Source organism: Cyrtonyx montezumae, unplaced genomic scaffold (assembly GCF_038088225.1).
Source record: "Cyrtonyx montezumae isolate F1298 unplaced genomic scaffold, pur_monq_1.0 scaffold_17, whole genome shotgun sequence".
NCBI lineage: Eukaryota > Metazoa > Chordata > Aves > Galliformes > Odontophoridae > Cyrtonyx > Cyrtonyx montezumae.
Window position 1 is genome coordinate 26318550 of NW_027071903.1, and position 19595 is coordinate 26338144.

The window sequence follows — 19595 nt, forward strand, 5'->3', positions numbered from 1 at the left end:
TCCCAAAACTGCACTCAAACATGCAGAAGCACTCTGCATTCTGTTGCATTTTTATTATCATTTTTCATTTGAAGTAAAATATACTCATCTCTGGACTCAGCATGACAGGCCACATAGGAAGGTACTTACTAACTATTGCTTCACACTGGCATTATTCACTCTCTGACCTAATGGCACAGCATGAAGAATTCAAATAGGAAAAGGTGGAGGTCCCAGACAGTGCTATTCTGACTCCTACACAGTCAGTCAGTCATACACATGCAAGAATTCTGTGCTTGATTTAAGTAAGCTATGACATCCCCTTCATTCTTTTACTCTTTACTTGATCCTGGCACAAATCAAATCCATTTTGGACATTGCCTACAAGAAAACCAGCACTATTTACTAGTTTCATGTAAAGAATTGTACAGCTACATTAAGGGATGGCACAGTCCCGTGGTCTTTACTGATTAGTGTGTGCAGATGTATTCCTAAGAACAAAACTCAACACATTACAATGCCATAGATGAAACTGTTTCCTAAGTAGATGCAACAGACATTCTGGCAACATCTGCAATGGAATTAAAAATGTTTTACCAGACTGACGATGTCCTGGTTCTTATTACTATTAGCACATGGTATTTGGTGGGAAAGGAAGAAATCAGAATCAAGTTTTTTTTTTCCAAATTACATTCATTTTCGAATGTATTTAGGCAGTACAGGTTTGTAATTAGATATTTAAAAACTAACTTAAAGCGCTAAACTATATCTAAAAAGGAGTCAGGAAAAACAGTTTTAAAATGTCTGTCTCTACTAAGGATTAACAGAATCACTACTAGCACATAAAATCATTGGATCATAATGACATTACAATATATTCAGAATCATGCTATTTTCCTTAATACTGCGGCTGTCTTGGACAGAAATTACACTTCTAGACATAGTGTGTTTTCTTTTTACTTACAGGCTGTCAGACAAAAATAATTTATGATTAAAAAAAAAATTGTGTATCTATCCCAACCAGGAATTTTGGCATTAAATCTTTGAGCTGAATCACTGAGATAATATTCTGCCAAAAATGTTTCTAAGAACAGTGCTTGAAATTCCTTTAATGTATGAATAGATCATTGGGAACTCTACCAAGGACCTTGGGAAGCATGATAAAGAACATTCTTCTCTTTTCCCCCCTCTTTGCTAAAGGTCTGGGAGGTAGGAACACATCAATTATGTTTACAAATTTTTCTTAAAATGGTTTTTATAGGTCAGACCAGATTGCATCTGCATAAAACACACTGTTAGTCACCCAGTCAGATCCCGTAAAGCATACTGTTAAACACACAATAAAATCAGGCATCATGTGATGTGCTCTGTTTTAAAATGTGCTCCATTTTAAAATGTACCACTCCCATCAAAGAAACTGCATTTAGCGATAGTGGTATGTGCTATTTCTCCTGCTGGACAGACATCCTGTTGAGGATTGCCAAGCCAAGGTTCCAGAACTGGCTGCAAAAGACAGTTTACTTGCCCTCCCAGATACTGCAAAAGGTATTTAGAAATTCGATTCCTTGTTCATTCCCTTCCCCCCTACCAAAGGTCCTTTTCCTTTTTATTGACATGAATAATCTCTTGCAACTGTAAATACCAATATATTGGTCACTTTTGGAAAGTCTTACCTTCACAGTTTTTCCCATCAGCTGCCACTTGAAAGCCAGCATTGCACACACAGTGAAAACTGCCATCTGTATTTATGCATCGCCCATTATTGCAGATACGACCATTCTGTAAACATTCATCAATGTCTGAAAGCCAAAAGGAAAGAAAACTAATGTTTGGATTTTTTTCTTTTTCACATTCAAGAGGATTTTTTCCCATTTCCCCTTCCCCACAGTTTTTAACCCTACATGGAATCTATATTCACCTGAGAAAGAAATTATTTTCATTTCCATAACCAAATGCTAGGCCTGGAAAATGTTCATCAGTTTGAAATTTCTAGTTGCTGTGAAAGAATTTCGGTGAACATTACCCTGCAGCTTGCTCAAACATGAATCAGACCTTTTTAACTGTTATTTTTTTTTCCATTTTCATTCATCATGAAAATGTTTTTACTGAAATTTAACTGAACAATAGCTAACAATTGACAGAAAGCCAGGGAAAGCTTGTTTTTTGCTGCTCCTTTGTAAGGTAGGAAGAAAGCTTGAGATTTTCCCACTTGAGAAGATATTTGTCCTGCTTATTTTATATTTGAAACATCAGCTCCTCATTTCCCCCTCTCTGCAGGAGGTGCTTGGCAAGTGCTTTGGAGGACCTGAATAGTGATATCACACAAGGCTGGCAGCTCTCCCTCGCCTCCAAATGAGGGGAGAGGAGATGCTGAGACAGACTGTCTAGACATTTTTCAGATTGCTCAGTGTTCTCCATCAAGGGCTGGACCATCTCCCAGAGATTCCTGCACACAAGGGACTCTGTTCACAGAGATCTCAACCAGCCTATGCAAATTCATCTAATGTACAATCACATCATCTTCACAAATATTCAGGGGGTGTTCTTCTCCAACCTCTCGTGACATCAGGACACTGCTGTGACTCAGGAAGGAACAGAGGACGAGGTGTACTTCAGCACTGTGCTCCTGATCTTTAGACAGGTATATGAGGGAAAAGTGATGCTTCTCAAAATTTTGAACTTCAATTTGCAGCACTGTAGTTCTGGGAAGCTGCTAAGAAATTCATTAAGTACTTTGCCAGCAAGGAACCAAGCCAACAGAGGCAAGAGCTGCTCAAGCGACAGTGGCAGCTTGCATCTCTCTTGACATTCAGCAAAAGCATGCAGGCTTGATAAACTTCAACTAATAAACAAGCAGGTGGGGTTTTTTTTGTTTGTTTGTTTTTTCTGTGCTCTATGCCTTTTCCTTACTTTTGTGGCACTCAGTTGAACCTGAGCATGGTTTTAGTTACTCTGCCAGCTTTCTTCCTTAGGGTAGGCAGAAATGCTAGGATCACCTCAAGATTTTTCTTGGCCTTTTAGTTTTCTAGTGTTCATTAGGATCTTTTCCTTCCTGCATGGATAAAGATTTTACACTAAAAGAGAGCAGATTTAAGTCAGACTTGAGGAAGAAATTCCTCACTATGAGGGTGGTGAGGCAGTGGCATGGGTTGCCCAGAGAAAGCTGTGGACGTCTTAGCTCTGGAGGTGCTAAAGGCATGTTGGATCAGGATGTGGGCAACCTGATCTAGTGGAAGGTGTCCCTGCCCATGGCAGGGGAGTTGGAACTAGATGATTTTTAAAGGTCTCTTCCAACTCAAACGATTCATTCCTTGGTGCCATCTAAATCATGGTACAGAAAATTAACACAGGTTTTTGGTGTTCTTTAAATATAGAAAGCTGAGCAGCAGCCCATCACTAGTTTCTATTACCTTTAGATTTTTTCAAATTATGAAATCTAATTCTGGATTTTATTCTTTCCTCATAGACATTTGCAAATGTAAAAGCTCCCTTCTCACTGAAATATCTGTAACTGCTGACACCACCATGTAAAGTTATGATGTGTCAGGGGAGGTTTAGGTTAGATATGAGGAAAAACTTCACAGAAAGGCTTCTTAAACACTGGAATAAGCTCCCCAGGGAGGTGCTTGAGTCATCATCCCTGAACATGTTTAAAAACCATTTTGACGTGATGCTCAGGGACATGATTTAGCGGTGGGTTGTTAGAGTTAGTGTAGTATGGTTAGGTTGTGCTTGGACTTGATCTTGAAGGTCTTTTCCAACTTGAGCAATCCTATGTTTCTATGATTTTTTCCTCTTGGAAACGTCAAGGAGACTATAGCAAATATTGTAGTATTGACTTTTGTAAATTCAAATCTAATAACAAAATTTCACTTTTTTTTTTAAGGTTCATTTTAGACCCCTCTACTGCACTTGAAAGATGCTTTTCATTTTGATCATTAACCATAGTGCTGCTAGCCTTATTCATCTAAGTTCCCAATTAGCATTCAGTCAAACTCTTACTAAAATAATAAAGGATCCTAATTATAGTTTAATCAGCAGCTTGTAATGTAGTCAGCGATGTTTAATGTGCCACCTATTACATTTTCCACATAGAAAAAACCCTCCCATATAACCTCAGAGCAAGGATTAGATAAACATCTGCTCATCAAGAAAACTTCATTTTTCAAAAGGAGGATGTTAGGAATGCACTTACAAAAGCGTATCAGCGAAGACAACATTTGTGAATGAAAAAAGTATCAAACAATATATAAAGAGGCCATGTAAAGTAATCTTACGGCAAACGTTGATTTTGGGAGGCTCCAAAGCTATATGCATATTTTGTCAAATGCATTCCACTAGCCTTTTTCTTTTCCCTAAACTAGTCCTAAAAATACCTTCAGAAAACAAAAATTTTGCACATCTTAGCACTTTCTGAACTGCTTGTCAAGCAAGCACAGTTCTCATAGATTGCAAAGGAACTGCTAAGTGACCACACTTTAATGCCATTAAGTTACTAGGCTTCTGACAAGCATGTGTTTACATAATGAAAATTAAAAGCGTGTGACAAAAATGACTCATGAGTAAATTCATCATCACTGAGACTCCACTTCAGCACTCCTTCACCACTAGTAAGCTGAGTTATGAAGATGCTTCTACAACTCGTCTGTTTGGCAGCAATTAGCAATACTCCCAGCAACACACAGCAGCAGTGCTGGCTCTGCACATTGCCCTGGGTTGCAGTAAGCTTCTGTACCACAAATACCTTTTAGAGTCACAAAGGAAAAAAAAATTACAACTAATACAGCTAACTTTCTTCTGTCTCTTTAGAAACTGCCTCAGAAAGCAAAAACAAACTAGGATATTGAGCATTCAAATTTATCCAACTTCATTCCACATTTTTTATGGAGTGTCAAAGTAGTCATTAATTCTCCTGCATGTTGTCTCTTATTATGGCTTAGTCATATTACACTGCATCTTCCTTTGCTGTCCAATCACTATCCTGGGACAGTTTTGGATTCGCAGAACCCTGACAGAGGCTGTTCACTGTGGAGCCATGCCACTTCTGAAGAAAGGCAGGATGAAAATCATCAGGACTATTGCTGACCCTGCTCTTAAAGGATACCAAAAATGGTGAGCCTACAGCTTCCCTATCTTCCTTATCCCATGCTCTACTACTTTCTCATGCCTTATCTAACCTGTCATTGCCATAGTTTATTTTGATTTCTTTCTCTTATAGTGGAGAGGAAGAACACATGGGCATTATGCTCTTTATCCACCAGAAGACTTATTTTTCTTTCCACCTCTGTTAGTCTTTTAACAGTCTCTTAACAGTGTTTTTTTAGGTAAAAGCTTGCTCCAAAGGGATGCTTAATCATCCTTAGAATCCTCATGGATCAAAAGTAAAAATGGCTAAACAGTTGAAAAAAAAAAAAAATAATGTCTTCCAGTTCAAAGCCACAAATGGTGCCAAGATCCTCCCAGCACAGGACAAAATGCCCTTCTTCATAATCCTGTTCATGGAAGGCCTGCTCTGGCAGGTTAACTACTTCAAAATAGCACTTTTTACTGTCTTATTTAACAAAAGCATATATAACAAGTGTAAAATGTTGCTTAAAAATGATTTTTTCCCTTCTAGCATGTATGTAGATATGGTTATAAAAATGTGATTTACCTCGGCACTCTGTTCTAGTTGGTGTACTCTGATACCCTATTCGACACTGGCACATGTAGGATCCCTGGGTGTTCACACAGTCTCCGCTGATACATGGATTCTTTTCACATTCATCAACATCTGCAAAACAGTGTACTTTCATTAAGACATCGGTTGAAAGGAAGTCAAGCCTGCAGACTTATTTTATTGTTTCATAGTTGGTGAAATACTGTGCTGCAATCTAAAAGGAGAGGGGACACCATTCCCAGTAACAAGATGCCACATTTTAAGCTAAATAGGAATGGGGAAACTCAACAAGAAACTTGAGGGTACTCAACAAGACAAGATATTACAGTAAAGACCTCAATTTCACACTTCTGCATTTCCAGCCCTAGAAGTTACAATCATTTTCGACAGAAGCAAAATCTTCCATGCATGAGATAGCTAATCCTAGCTGCTACTATCAAGCTCCATCTTAGTTTCAAAATCAAAGGCCTCCGGAATGCAACAGCATACTCCTGATCAGATGAAAGAGGATTTGTTCATCTTACTAAGTTTGAGTTCATGACTGCTTTTTATTTATTTATTTATTTTTACAATAGTTAATTTGTATACTCAAAGAGCTGTTAGCTTTTTCAATAAGTTATCTTTAATCACAAATATTACAGTCACAGGTAAATTGGGAATCCTTTTGTATAATTTTGTGACAAGATTTGTTAAACGCTATCCTAAAGGCAAAACTGTTCTAGAAGTAACTTTGCAATTCAAAGTAGTTTTTGCCACCTTTTTAAATATGAAGTCTATTTACTGCTGCTTAGGGTTTTCTTTCTGAGGAGGATGTTGTTTCATACAAGAAGTTAGAAATCATGTAGAAACGGATTTTTAACAAATTTCTCCCCTGTGATTTACAGCAGAAAATCTCATACCAATGCATTCCCCTCTAACGTCCAGTTGGAACCCTTTGTTGCACTTGCAGCGGTAGCTCCCAGGAGTGGGAATACAGTGCCCATTAAGGCAGAGATGCCGGAACAGCTGGCAATAGTCAGTGAAATTCACGGGCAAGATCACTGAAACAACAGAGTTAGAAAAATATTTTAATAGCTCATCATAAACATTTTTGGTAATCTGCAACTTGCACAGCATTTTCCATAGAAGTCAATATTTACCTTCCCTCACAATGTGAATTACATACTACAGTCAACACTGAAAAAGAGAAAGTAGCACTTTATCTCTAAGAGATGTGTCTGAAAACATCTAGCAACCACTGCCCCTTTCATCGTGGCAAATCTGACAGGGCTTTTCTCTTTTGCAGGACAAAAGGAGAAGAAAGAGGAATCTACTCACACCGAGGTGAAAAGTGGGTGTGTGGCACCCCAGGGACTGCAAAGAGTAGCAAATAGTTGAAAGAATGCCTCAGTTATCTCTATTTCCACAGACAGCCCACTGAAAGAGGGCAGGAATAACACTGGAAGGTGTGCCTATACGGCCTTTGGCAGGCAGATGTGAGCTGGCTCTATTCATGCTCCCAGCTGACTAGAGGCTGTGCAGCTACGTCAGTGTATAGTGTCAGGCCTGAGTTAGCATACTTTGCCTCTTAGGATTATTAGCTCAGCTTGGTGCTGAACCAAGGCTAAATAGCTTCAGCTGGTGCCAGTGCAAATGGAGTCTGCCTCCATCTGTACAGAGCATGGATGAAACAAACTTTTGCTTATTTGCAAAAGACTATGTGGTTAGACCAAATGATTTCAGGTGGTACATGCCTACAGCAGACTATATGTTCACTTAGTAAATTCCCTGAGAAAGAGACAGAATAAAGAATTCATCACTATGCTGCTCTGGCTTCCTCCTTGTTCTAGGGAAATCTTACCCAACCCTATGTATCACTAGAACATAATCTTCAAATCAGGTTGGCTTCAATACCCACCAGACTAAGATTTTTATCTGTGCATTTCCTACTTGGCCAAGCAAGAATGAAGAAAACAACCTGAAAGAAGCTGCATCCTTGGAGCCAAGCTCTTAAACGTAAGTAATAAACATAACTTCAAGAGCTATTCATGTTCCACAATGTTGATGTGCAGCAAAGCTCACAATAGCCTTAAACTAACAGTAACGTAACTGTTGCAATACATACACCTCAGTACAGATAGCGAGGATGTAACTCTGCAATTCTATTTTAAGAAGAAAAGCACTACCTATGAGGTATACTTGCCATACGATATACAGTAACCAGGCTACGATTAGAAGGATATCCAGTTAAGTGCCAGGTAAAGTAAACAAGAGATTGCAAAAGTTGAAGAGAATATTACTCCCGAGAAATGCGTTTTTTAAAAGAAGCTAAATACAAATGGTGCAGCAAAAGGTAAGTATTTCTTTCTTACCATGAGGTGGTGGAGCCCGCGATGGATAGACAATTTCTGGCTGTTGAGGGACTAGAGGAGGATAAGGACCAGGAAGAAGGGGTGGAGGGATGACTTCAGGACGGCCTGGAGGAAGGTCAGGTCTTGCTGGCAGTAGAGCAGCTACTGTGCACAACTTGCGATACTCATCTGAAATGTGAAAACATGGATGCTGTGTTAGACTGTTGCAGCATATCCCTTTTTATCCAACTCTCCCCCTTTTCACAGCATTTCAGATAAGCAATAACAAATTTTAAATAATCTGGAAACCTTGAGCCTATACCAGTTTTCTTCATAGCAATGAGCTTTGTTCTGTGAATCAAGTCATTAATCCAAAGGAGGATATTAATACTGCTTGCCAGAAGACTGTTAGAAAAAAAGATAACAAAACTGACATTCTGGATATAAAATATGACAGCAAGGCTGGGATCTGATTTTAATCTATTTTTAATCTGATTTTAATCATCTAATCTTTGATGAACTTAGAGAAAAGTTTACCTAAAGAAGGACTTTTGGACGTGATCCCAAGTTAATTTAATACAAAGCTTGCCATAAAGTTAGAAAAATACTGAGCAGGGAAAAAAGCCCAGTTTCAACTGGATTTCTTAAAAGTTAGTCTCCTAAAACAAAGAAATATAAATATTAGCCAAGAGGCAAAACCAATTAGAGAATGAATACACTAACACTATTTCACTGTCCAAAGGAAGTTTGCCAGTAAAAGCAGAAACCAAACAAGGTGCAGTCTAAGAAGCACAGAGAAAGAGAAATGGAGTCCAATCCACAGTAAATTCCTCCTCCCCCTGATGGGAAAATGATCTGCTTTGCTGTAAACAAAGACTATATTGAGTGTCATACATTCTTTTATTATCTCTATTAGTGGCATCTGTCCTACTAACCCACTTTTCCTCCTGCCCTCAACTCTTTTGTTCTCGGGAAGTGTGGTTTTGGAAAATTTGACCCAAAGAATGCACACAGAGTATCACAATTAAAGATCACATTTCCAGCTGACCTGATTCCTGTCCGCAATTTGTGTGTACACAAACTACTATTTGTGCAGACAATATCTTTGAACTTCAAAATTTTCAAGTTTATGGCATAAGAGGGAAAGGGAATTATGAAAACAAAAAGCTAAAGAGATGCATGAATTGCTGAAGCAGTATAAAATGAGATCCGTAAAGTAAGTTCAGTGTTGGGAGAACAAGGCTGAATATTTCAGCCTTCAACAATTCTATCACAATTTTTTTTTCCACCTGTAAAACATATTAGAAATTCATCCTGAATCACAGAGGATTTTTAAATAAACATGGTAGCCCAAAATTCTGCCTTCCCTAATCATTATCATGTTTATTTTAATGCTCTTAGGTGATCAATTTGTTTTACATGTCAACTCATTTCCCTCTAGTGATCCTCAGAGTGATTTTAATCTTTAAATCATTTCAAAGACTTTCTTGTATTTTATTTGTTTGGTTCTAATATTCTATTTTGCCTATTTATAATTAAGCTGAATCTGTTCCTAAGCTGAATCTGTTCTCTGTCAGCTGTCTGTGATAAAACACACAGAGACATGCAGAAGAAACAGAATCTGCATAACTGCATACACTATGCAAATGTTTGCTAATGATGGTTTTAAGAGTAGATTCTCTAATCATCCCTTCTCTCCAACCCACTGATCAGTCTCCGTGAAAGAAACAATACTATGTTTCTTTTCTACTCTAGGTTGGTAATGCCCAATTATCCAAAGGCAATTCACCAAGAGCAGAGGCCTTCCACACAAAAAGAAGTCATGGCCTTGGGGCTGCCCACTTATTGAATGGAATTAGCACACACGAAGGAACTGTTTAGGTGAGAATTGAGCACATGTATTAGTGGATGCCTGGGACACGCCTTTTAAAGCATTTAAAGTGTAAGTGAACACTGTCATTCCACATAAACAATTATTGCTATGTTATGCAAAGAAATACAGTGCAAGCTCTTTTTATTGCAACTTTAATCTCCATGTATAATTTCCAGCCATAAACAACCTATTTTATAGTACCATCTGGTCTGCTGCTCACACTGAAAATGCAACCATTTCATATTGCTATGTATTCCCATTTCAGAAATAGAGAGATTGGGACATCAATACACTTCACAGGCAGCTCTAAATTCTTCACCTCACTTTCTCAGGATATATTGAGGAATAAAGGAACATGATTTAATAATGACAGCAATAACTTGCATACATTTGAGGCATTTTTTTTAAATAATTTCAATACATCTTTGAAAAGGGCAAGTTCGGTCTCAATCTATATCCCCAGTCAGGAAAAAAATTTGGAATATAACCATGGTCTGGGAGACCGCACTTTGATTTTTGCATCATAAAATCCTGGATACTAGCTCTTTCTCTGTCACATCTCTGTCAGCACTGTAAGCTGAATTACTTCACTTTTTCACCCAGCTTATTTAGCACTCAGATATCAATAATTAGAAAGTATGTAAAGAAAACAGGGATTGCCTCAATCTGTAAAGATTGTGGAGCTCCTTCCCATTTCATATGAACGTCAGTAGATTACACCAATTTCTTAGCATCATTCAAGTCAATCTTGGACAGTTGACATATTTAAAAATTATTAGCAAGACAGAGTCAGAACCAGGAAAAGACCTTCTGGAGTCTGATCATAGATCTCTGCTTCAGTACTACAGTTCCCCTCAAAGGATAAAAACCAAGAATAGAAACATTCCCATATGTGATCTCTGACAATTTAGAGCTATACTGCAGTAGAGCTATTACCTCAAATCCTCCCTAAACCCTGTACCCCTCTTGAGCTTTGTGATAGCAACTCTTAAGCTTCTTGTGTTCTTTCTTTCTACACCAATCCTAAATAAACTTAAAAACATCTTCCTCCACTCCCTCACACTTAGTTTCACAATCTTCTCTAAATTCTAATCTTGTATTATCTAGGGATCCTGATACACAGTGAGGCAATAAAGTACAGCACTTTTTCATAGCAGATAGAAATCACGTTCTTTGTCAAATTCTGGTATGTCGGCTAAGATATAAGGGAAAGGAAACCCCAGTTTTTCAATCAGAACATAATTATGGAGGGATCTATTCAGAGGCTCAGGAGGAAGTAACTTGAGCCTAAAGAGGATGTTGAAAACAAGGCCTGAATCAGGTAAGGTCAGAATATCCGGGCTACAAATCATCAGTTAGCAACAGATAAAGTCCTCTGACTATGTTTGCTTGCCATAGCCTGAGCAACCTGTCATAAGAGACTTTGCTTTCATCAGTGGGATTGGTCTAAACAATGTCCAAAGGTCCCTTTCAGCCTCGATTATTTTTTCTATACAATTCTGTAATGAAAGCATTACCGATAAAAGGACTCCCTAACTCAGTGTTCAATCACATTCATAAGAATATGGGTGGATTCATACCAGTGGATCTGATTGGGCACATTTCAGGAGCGCTGGCTGCAGTAGAAGACCAGCATCGGCCGCTGTCACAGCAACACTGCATTTTGGACAAAGGCTGTGGGAGCTGATTGCCACAGCGCCCATTGGTCAGAGTAGAGAAGCAGTATCCAGGACGCACATCTACCAAAAGAGAGAGAAAGGGATATGTAATCATCAATCTAAACAGGCATATTACTTTAACAGAAAGGAAAGATCCTGTTTTACTTGGTTCATTGCACTATCTATGACACAGCACTTGCAACATTACAAAAAACAGAAAGCAAAAGGCAAAAAAACCAGAAAAATATTGGTAAAATTTTGTCTACCTGGAGTTCAATGCAGGCGAAATACTTTGTGTGAATGCCAAAGTGAAGCATGCTATGTCAATGTATTAGAGAAGGAGAAAAGAATGGATATGCCTATGTGTCTCCAGAGAAAAATTCCAGCATAATCTCTATTAAAGATAGTACCAGATCACTTCTGTTTACGCTTTGATTTGAAAGCCACAGACATACAGCAATAAACTCACAGCACTGCAGCTCTCAACACAGTAATTCACTTTTCATTAGTCATGGCTTTCCCAGCTGAAGTATGTCATGATTTGACAAGACATAGGCTTGCATGCAAGAAAGAGCAGCACAGCTTTAACTAGTGTCATCACATTGTTTATGGAGATGTGCTGGCTTCCTGTTTGAAAAGGGTGAGCACGTGCTGTACAAAGAACATCTCGTACCCAGACTTCGTACAGTTGGCTCTAAAAACATTGTACAGAAGATCCCCTACCTTAGAGAAGGGAGAAAAAAATGTGGATGGGAGCAAAAAAATAAAATAAAAATAAAATAATCTTGTGATAAATATACAGCTCTGAGCAATTGTTCAACAACAGGTCATATCATGTCAAATTCAATAAAAGCTGAAGTGTGATTTGATGCTGTACGATAAACCAGATCAACTTTGTTTCCAAAATACATGAATATTTGCTGTCCAAATGTAGTGGAAAAAGTTGCAAATGTAACATTACAATGTCAGACATCACTTTCTAAAGAAACAGCATCTCAGTCATACTTACATGGTATATTTATCTGTCCAGTAACAGTGCTTTCCAGAATTTGCTAGATCATCTAGTGTATATATATATATATACAAAATGAAGGAAATTTCTTGTTATTTTTAGGAAATTGATATATAGTGGTATGTTGGGAGAGTCTGTGATGAGACATTTATTAGTTGGAACCCCGAGCACAGATATTACTGGCAGCACTGCTTAAAAAAAAAAAAAGTCAGTTGGTGTTTGTTTCTAAATTTCAGTTCGTGCAATCCTATTATATACTGGAAATTTGAAATAGAAAAAAAATTACTCAGTTTTGTAGCTGGCCTCTGGTATTCAATTAAACTGAACACATACATTCCTTAATCTACCATTTTAAAATCAAAGAAAGCTCTAATGCAAACTGTTCCTCACTGCATCTTTTGTAACTTTCCTCTTTATACAGAGCAGAGGTGTATGCAAAGGCTCGGTGTGATGGTGGGGTGCGTGTAAGGAACGGAGTAATCTAAGTAAAGCTATCATCATCCTCTGTAATTTGTCCTCAGTTTTGGTCAGTACAAACTTTTGAACCAACTGAAAGTAGTAATGGGCAAAAGAAAAGGATCAGACAGGTCCTGTGCAAGCGAAAACATGTCATTAAAAACACAAAGAGCAAATATCTTTGAACCTTTACACGTATAGGTGTAGCAGCTTATCCCAAAACCAGATCATCTGCAGAAGAATATGGTAAATTTGTGAGGAAAAAAGCCGAATCTTTCCATTTTCCTATTTACTGATTTTCTTTTTTTCTTTTATTAACCTTTCATCTTCTGTTGCAAAAGGGAAAAGACACAAAAAAAAGGTCAAGAACAGCTAGAAACAGTATTTTTTTTCTGTTTCAGAAACATAGAATCATTTTCAACTTTTAAAATTTTAGGATTTTTCTATTTAAAAAAGCATTGTATTTTAATGAGGCAAAAAAGCACCTCAAGAAAGCTTTCAAGAAAAATAAGCTTGCTTTTTTTCTTTTTAAATATACCCATCTAAAAGACTGAGCAAACAAATCTATGAAGCATGATCTATAAGATTTCTTCACAGCATTCTCCATGTATTTGGTCAAGATGTCCTGCTTTTGTTCCTACCCTTCAACTCTAGGAGATACCATCTTTGCTTTGTCTATTCTAATCTCTAAGGTTTGTAATAACGGAACTCCCAGTCCCCCCTTTGGATATTGGCTCCAGTACTGCTCCATTTGAATCCCATAAGGGATATATTTCTCAGAAGCACTTCCTCATCTCTAACAGACTAGACACGTTCAGCTCATGTTTTTCACTTAAGATAGACATGTTGTAATTAAATCAAGAGTACATGTTTTGCCCAGTTCTAATACAGATTTGAGTTCTATCCCTGTTAATATGGCAATTATGAGATATGCCTTTTAGACATTACTCCAAAATATCTGTAGATAATTAATTGTGCTTCCCATTTAGCACGTTTTGCCTAGGACATGAAGCCAAAATTTTAATGGTTGCTCATGGTCTGGCGTATTACTTAACAAAGCCTGTCATCATTTAAATACCCAGCTCTTCAGCTAAAGTATTTCAGATTGCAAATGCAGTAAGTAAAAAAGACTAGAAAAGTGCAGGAATGTAACGCAGGGGTGAATGCTGAGCAACCCTGACTGAGATATGAGTATAAAAAGTAAAAAGAAAATAGCAATTGAGCTTCTCTGTAGAATTTCTTCACTTCAGAAAGCAGCATTAATATCCTTTATGAATATTAACTACGAGCAGTAATCAATGATCCATGGTCATTTGAGAGCTGTTCATATGGGGCAATAAAAGCAATGCTTCACAGCATTTTAAGTGAGAAGTATGAATCTAGCCTATCAAAATGCTATTCATTATAATAGAAGAAATATAGTTCATTTCTCTCAACCTGCGGAAGCAGAATGGCAACAAAATGCATTTGAATAGAATGCTTCAAAATTAATTATAACCCAAATTATTTCCAGAATTCTTGAGATAATTATTATCATTCAGTACTTTTCTCTGTGAAGTTATTTCTGTTCAACTCTTTCCCAGACCATTTTCTACCAAAGGTACTAAACACAGCAAGCACTCTTGAACTCTGGCACTGGCACTGTCACTGTGTATGAACTTTTAAAAGTTTACATGCTAAAACTAAGGAAATAAGTCTTTCATTTGATTCCTAACTAATGACAATGACTGCTCAGAATTCAGCACTGGCAGTCAAAAAAAGTAATTACTGTATTAAATTGAGAGGAAAGGAAAAAAAAAAAAGTAACAAGATACTTGACCTGCTGCAGAGCATGCTGTATGATTCCCAGAAGTAATGTGTAAGTGTGCTAGCATCACTCTTTCATGGCTTTGGCACTGTGGTGGCAATCATTTAATTCACACAGTCCTTTGATATCTAGTGCAATGTTTGAAAGACTGGTTCTGCTCTACCGCAGTGAAAGCCAGAAAGAACAGCACTGCCACATCATCACCATTATGAAAACAGAGCCAAGTGCCCCACACCCAGTTTATCACACTATTTCTTTTAATGACAAATATCTCCTCTTCAGAATGAGGAAAAAAAAAAAAAGAAGGCTGCTTGGAGTGAACAGTGAACTAACCTCTCTCTGGAGTGCACTTGCTTTTCTAAATGACCAATGAATATAACAGACTAAACTAAAGACAAACACTACAGCATGAATATGAAGTAGATCTGTTAAACATGTTCTGCCTTCTTCAGGACAACAAATATGGCATGACAGAAAAATTCTAAGATGAAAAACCAAAAGAAGGTTACAGCACAGAATGAAAGAAGAAACATCTTGCAAATGGAAAACTCATTTCAGAATACAGATATAGACACATGATGGACTTCTATATAAAAGGATTTAAAGATGACAAGTTAAAATATGTTTCTCATGCACTGTTACCCTTTCTGATAGTCACGAATGCTCATGACACCTGACTTACCATTTATGGTATACTACTCACCTATGCATTTTAAGCCATCAGGAGCTGTATAAAACCCTGGAGGACACTTGCAGAAGTAACTGCTGACTGTGTTTGAACACTCTCCTCCATCACAGATTCCAGGAATGGTGCTGCATTCATCAATATCTTCAAGAAAAAAAAAAGAGAGAGAGAGAGAAGTAGGGTCATATTATCTATATTAGGCAGACAGGTGTTTTATAATTACTATTAATGACCCAACTTTCTGGCCTGAGATCCTTCCTAATTCACATACTAAGGACGTGGTCAGCAGTTCTGAACAAGGGTCAGAGTCTCATTGTATATTTTAAACACAAGCAAAATAAAATCTAAGAAAATATCTGTAAATTGCAAGAAGATAAGCAATTAGCTCTTCAAACTGAATTCTGCACATTAAGAAAATTTACACAGGGCCTGCAACAACCATAGTGATCAGGAACACAACTTTTATATCTTATGGTATCTCCAGCAGCACAGCATCTTCTAGCACCAAACAGGCAGTGGCTCCATGCTGACTCAAAGGGAAGCATAGCACCTACTGAACTGTCTATCCATCTTACTGCACTTGGTTTCTTTCCTTGGAAATCTCCAATAAAGCACTGACCAGCTATGCAATTCAACAGGATTATATCTCAAAGTAGGATGACTGTAAGCAACAGAAATCATCTTTTCTGTTCTTCACTTGTTTCTTTTGTCAATTAAAAGGCTCTTAGGGGCCTTCTCCACTAGGTGAATGCTCTGAAGTTTCAACAAATTTCTAGACAGAAACTGATATACCCACCACAGAAAGCGTGGCAGAAGTCGTACCCATAATTCTACCCAGATTTTGTTTGAAATTTTGAAATAAGTCTGTACCATGAGTGCCATCACTAGCAAATTCTGACCCATATACTACATGTCTGATCACAGCTGCATACATGAACAGAGGGAAAGTAAAGGATTTTGTAAAGGAATTCTTCCACAGTTAAGAGTTCAAGTTGCATAAAGTCCTGCAAAAAAACAACCCATGCTAGTCCTAATTGCTCCTTAATTACCATCAGTAGCCTGCCTGTAATGTGTAGGTACTATCCCTCTGGTTTCCAGCAACTGTCTTAACAATGCAGCTGTACCCACTAAGCAGTGCTCTTGTCCTCTTAGAAACCTGGAGTCCAGCTGAGTTTAAAAACAGCTCACTTATTTCCATAACAGAAAGGTAGGTTACTTCTAGAGTGATCAATGACAACTGCCTGTCACATTCATCTATGATCACTGAGTATCTCTCCTGACAGGGAGAATCCAGCCAGAAATAATGGCCTCACAGGATTCTATCCAACATCTTCTCCAGAGATCTACAAACAGATAGACACATGGCTATAATAATGATTTCACCAACCACAAAAATTTTTGAGATGAAATAGTGCAACACCACCCAATGCACCAAGGCAAGGAATGAATAATATTGGAGCCATTAAAAACGATTGGAGGAATTTAAATGGAACGCCTAAACTGGAATTCAGCCCCAGCAGATGGGGGGAACACCCGAAGTCCCACAGGCCCATTAATGAGCTTTTAAGTGAGTAGAGAGGATCTCTGTTCTACTTCTCCTGTGAAGACAGTAATATAAAAGTTATCTATTCTTCTTTCCCTAGGTGAAGAATTGGAAGCTCTACAACCTTTGAGGCCCCTCATCGTTGCAGAAGAGTGGAGGGACTGAAGTGGCATACAGCCAAACTTTGCAGTCCCATCCCTAAGCTGTGCTTGGCTCCAAGCCCCCTGAGCACACATTCCTCCACAGCATCTTGCTAGCTGTCGTGATTGTGGGTCGCATTCCTCACTTGGGTGTGCAAGAGGGGTGTGACTTTTTGTTCAGCACTACTTTTAGGGTGTTGCCAGAGCCCTGAGTCTGAGTGCCGTGGGAGCACTGGTAAGAGACTTCTGGCTTCTGCTCCAGGAATATACTCTGCAGGAGACCCAAAAGTCTCAGTGACAAAAAATGTGGAAATTGAATTTCGGTCTGAATAGAGCCCTTAATTAACAGAGAAAAATGCAGTTGTAAATGGATCAGATTCAAGCACCTTCTGACTCAAATTCACCATTGTTTATCTTAAACTCAGTTTTGTCACTGTTTATATAGTCTGACCTTTTTAAAAGCAAAATCACCACTCTTTATTCTAGAGTTGAGCCTAACCGAAACAGTATTTCACTGTTTATATTAGTGTCGACATTCATTTAAGCAATATTGTCATTATTAAACATGCAAGTTTTATAAAGGTAAGTATACTCCATGTATTCACACATATGAATGTCACTCAAGGAAAAACTACTCCCACCAATCTCCATAAAAAATATGTTTACCTCAGTTTCAATGCAACTGGAAAAAGAATGATGATGAAATTTTCAACCAGCTGCACTCATAAAGAGAACTTCATCCAGCACATCTTTTTCCCACCTTGTTTTATTGTCTCTCTGATTTCTATCATGATCTTATGTGAACTGGGACCCAAAATAAAATGGAACTGGTAGTTCAGCAGACAGCTACTAGTTCTAGTTCTTGGGCTCAGTCAGCTATTACTTAACTGTTACCAAGTGCAGGCTCTGAATGTACTCTCTTTTTTCTACATGATTTAGCAATCAAAACTATTGTAGCAATGTTTATACAGTGCAGCATATGCAAGCCTACAGTTCTCAGATTTCCAAGTATTAACACTTAACAAGGCACACGTTCAGTTTTTTCTATTCACCATGTTCTTGGTACTTCATCTGCAGAAGGAAACACTTGTAATGTTGTTCTACCCTGGAGTTGGCCTACTTCCTGACAAAACCATTGGCAGTCAGTAAAAATCATGCCATTAACGAACTCCTCTGTAATTAAACTTAATGTTTTCCTTGACATAGATATTTTTCTTTTGAAAAATTGTCAAAACTCTTCCAAACTGACTAAATGTTTTTTAATACTTCCTTAAAAACACCTGATGCAAGAAAAGGTGATGGATGCACACCTTGCTTTCATGATCACCTTAAACTCCTGGTGGTGGTGGTTGATCACTTCATCTACCTGAAGGGCTTAATCTGCAAGATGCTAAATGCTTGTCAAGCAATGGAAAATTCTCTGGGGACAGTCAACCAACTAGTGATCAATACTCAGATTCAACCCTTCAAGTTTAAGATTGAAGTATCTATGCCTCATTTTTACATTACAGAGAGGAAAACGTTGAGCCAAATCACACTTAAAAATTTGCAAGAGGCTATTATCATGGAGCACAAATTTTTACAATAATATTTAGTACCCACTCCTCTTCCAAATGAGGGCTAGCAATAAGGAAAGATAACATTTGTCCTTCTTAAACATCTGCAACTGTAAGGATGAGCTTAGAACCTAAGCTTTTGAACTTAGTCCTGCAGTCAGCACTGAGTAGTATCAAGCTCTCATTAATGTCAAATGCAATTTAACTGAGTATGTGGGGATGTGTGAAACCTTCTAGTGACATACACTTTTTGGTTAAAAGATACAGAGACAAGTGCCTCAAGCGTTTCTTAAGAAACATATCAGTTAAAAACATTTTTTAGTTTTAATGTTTAATTTGTTTCAGATGTACCTTTAAGTCTCCAAAATGTTACACGAATAAAAGGTTGGAAAAAGCTGTGGGGCCAATATTTAAGATTCTCTGGTTTAGAGGAGAAAAGACAATTATCCATATTTGTTGAGAAGAACGTGTTTGCATATTCAAGGAAAAAGAGTCTGGAAAGTTTGCTACAAACTTGTAAACAAAGCTGGCCCCAAAAAAGAAGACTTTCTCCCTCTATTTTCGGAAGAAAGTTCTGAAAGTTCTTACCATCGCATTTTTGTGTCACTTCATTAAACTTGTGTCCAGCTGGGCATTTGCACTCAAAAGATCCAACGGTATTAATGCAATTTCCCCCTTGACAGATCCCAGGGATAGCTTGGCATTCATCCACATCTATCATATAAAAAAGAAAAAAAACCACCCACTTTTAATTCATTTCTCAAGAACAGCCATAATAATTTGTCTACATATAAATTAAAGTAAATATGCCTAAATCCATTATTCACCCATCATAATATTATGGTACTTGCTTGTGAAGACAGACACTAATTCTGTAATTACTCTGTGAAAGTATGA

General features: G+C 37.8%; 1 protein-coding gene across 1 annotated transcript in view; it reads right to left on the bottom strand.

Annotated features, from left to right (window-relative positions):
• Positions 1-19595, bottom strand: part of FBN1 (fibrillin 1) — a 151414-nt gene that overhangs the window by 79404 nt on the left and 52415 nt on the right. The window contains exons 7-13 of the mRNA XM_065733896.1: positions 19287-19412; positions 15478-15603; positions 11422-11580; positions 7990-8157; positions 6538-6678; positions 5633-5752; positions 1653-1778 (exon numbers count right to left, since the gene is read on the bottom strand). Coding sequence (XP_065589968.1) covers positions 1653-1778; positions 5633-5752; positions 6538-6678; positions 7990-8157; positions 11422-11580; positions 15478-15603; positions 19287-19412 — 966 coding nt within the window. The remainder of the gene's footprint in view (positions 1-1652; positions 1779-5632; positions 5753-6537; positions 6679-7989; positions 8158-11421; positions 11581-15477; positions 15604-19286; positions 19413-19595) is intronic.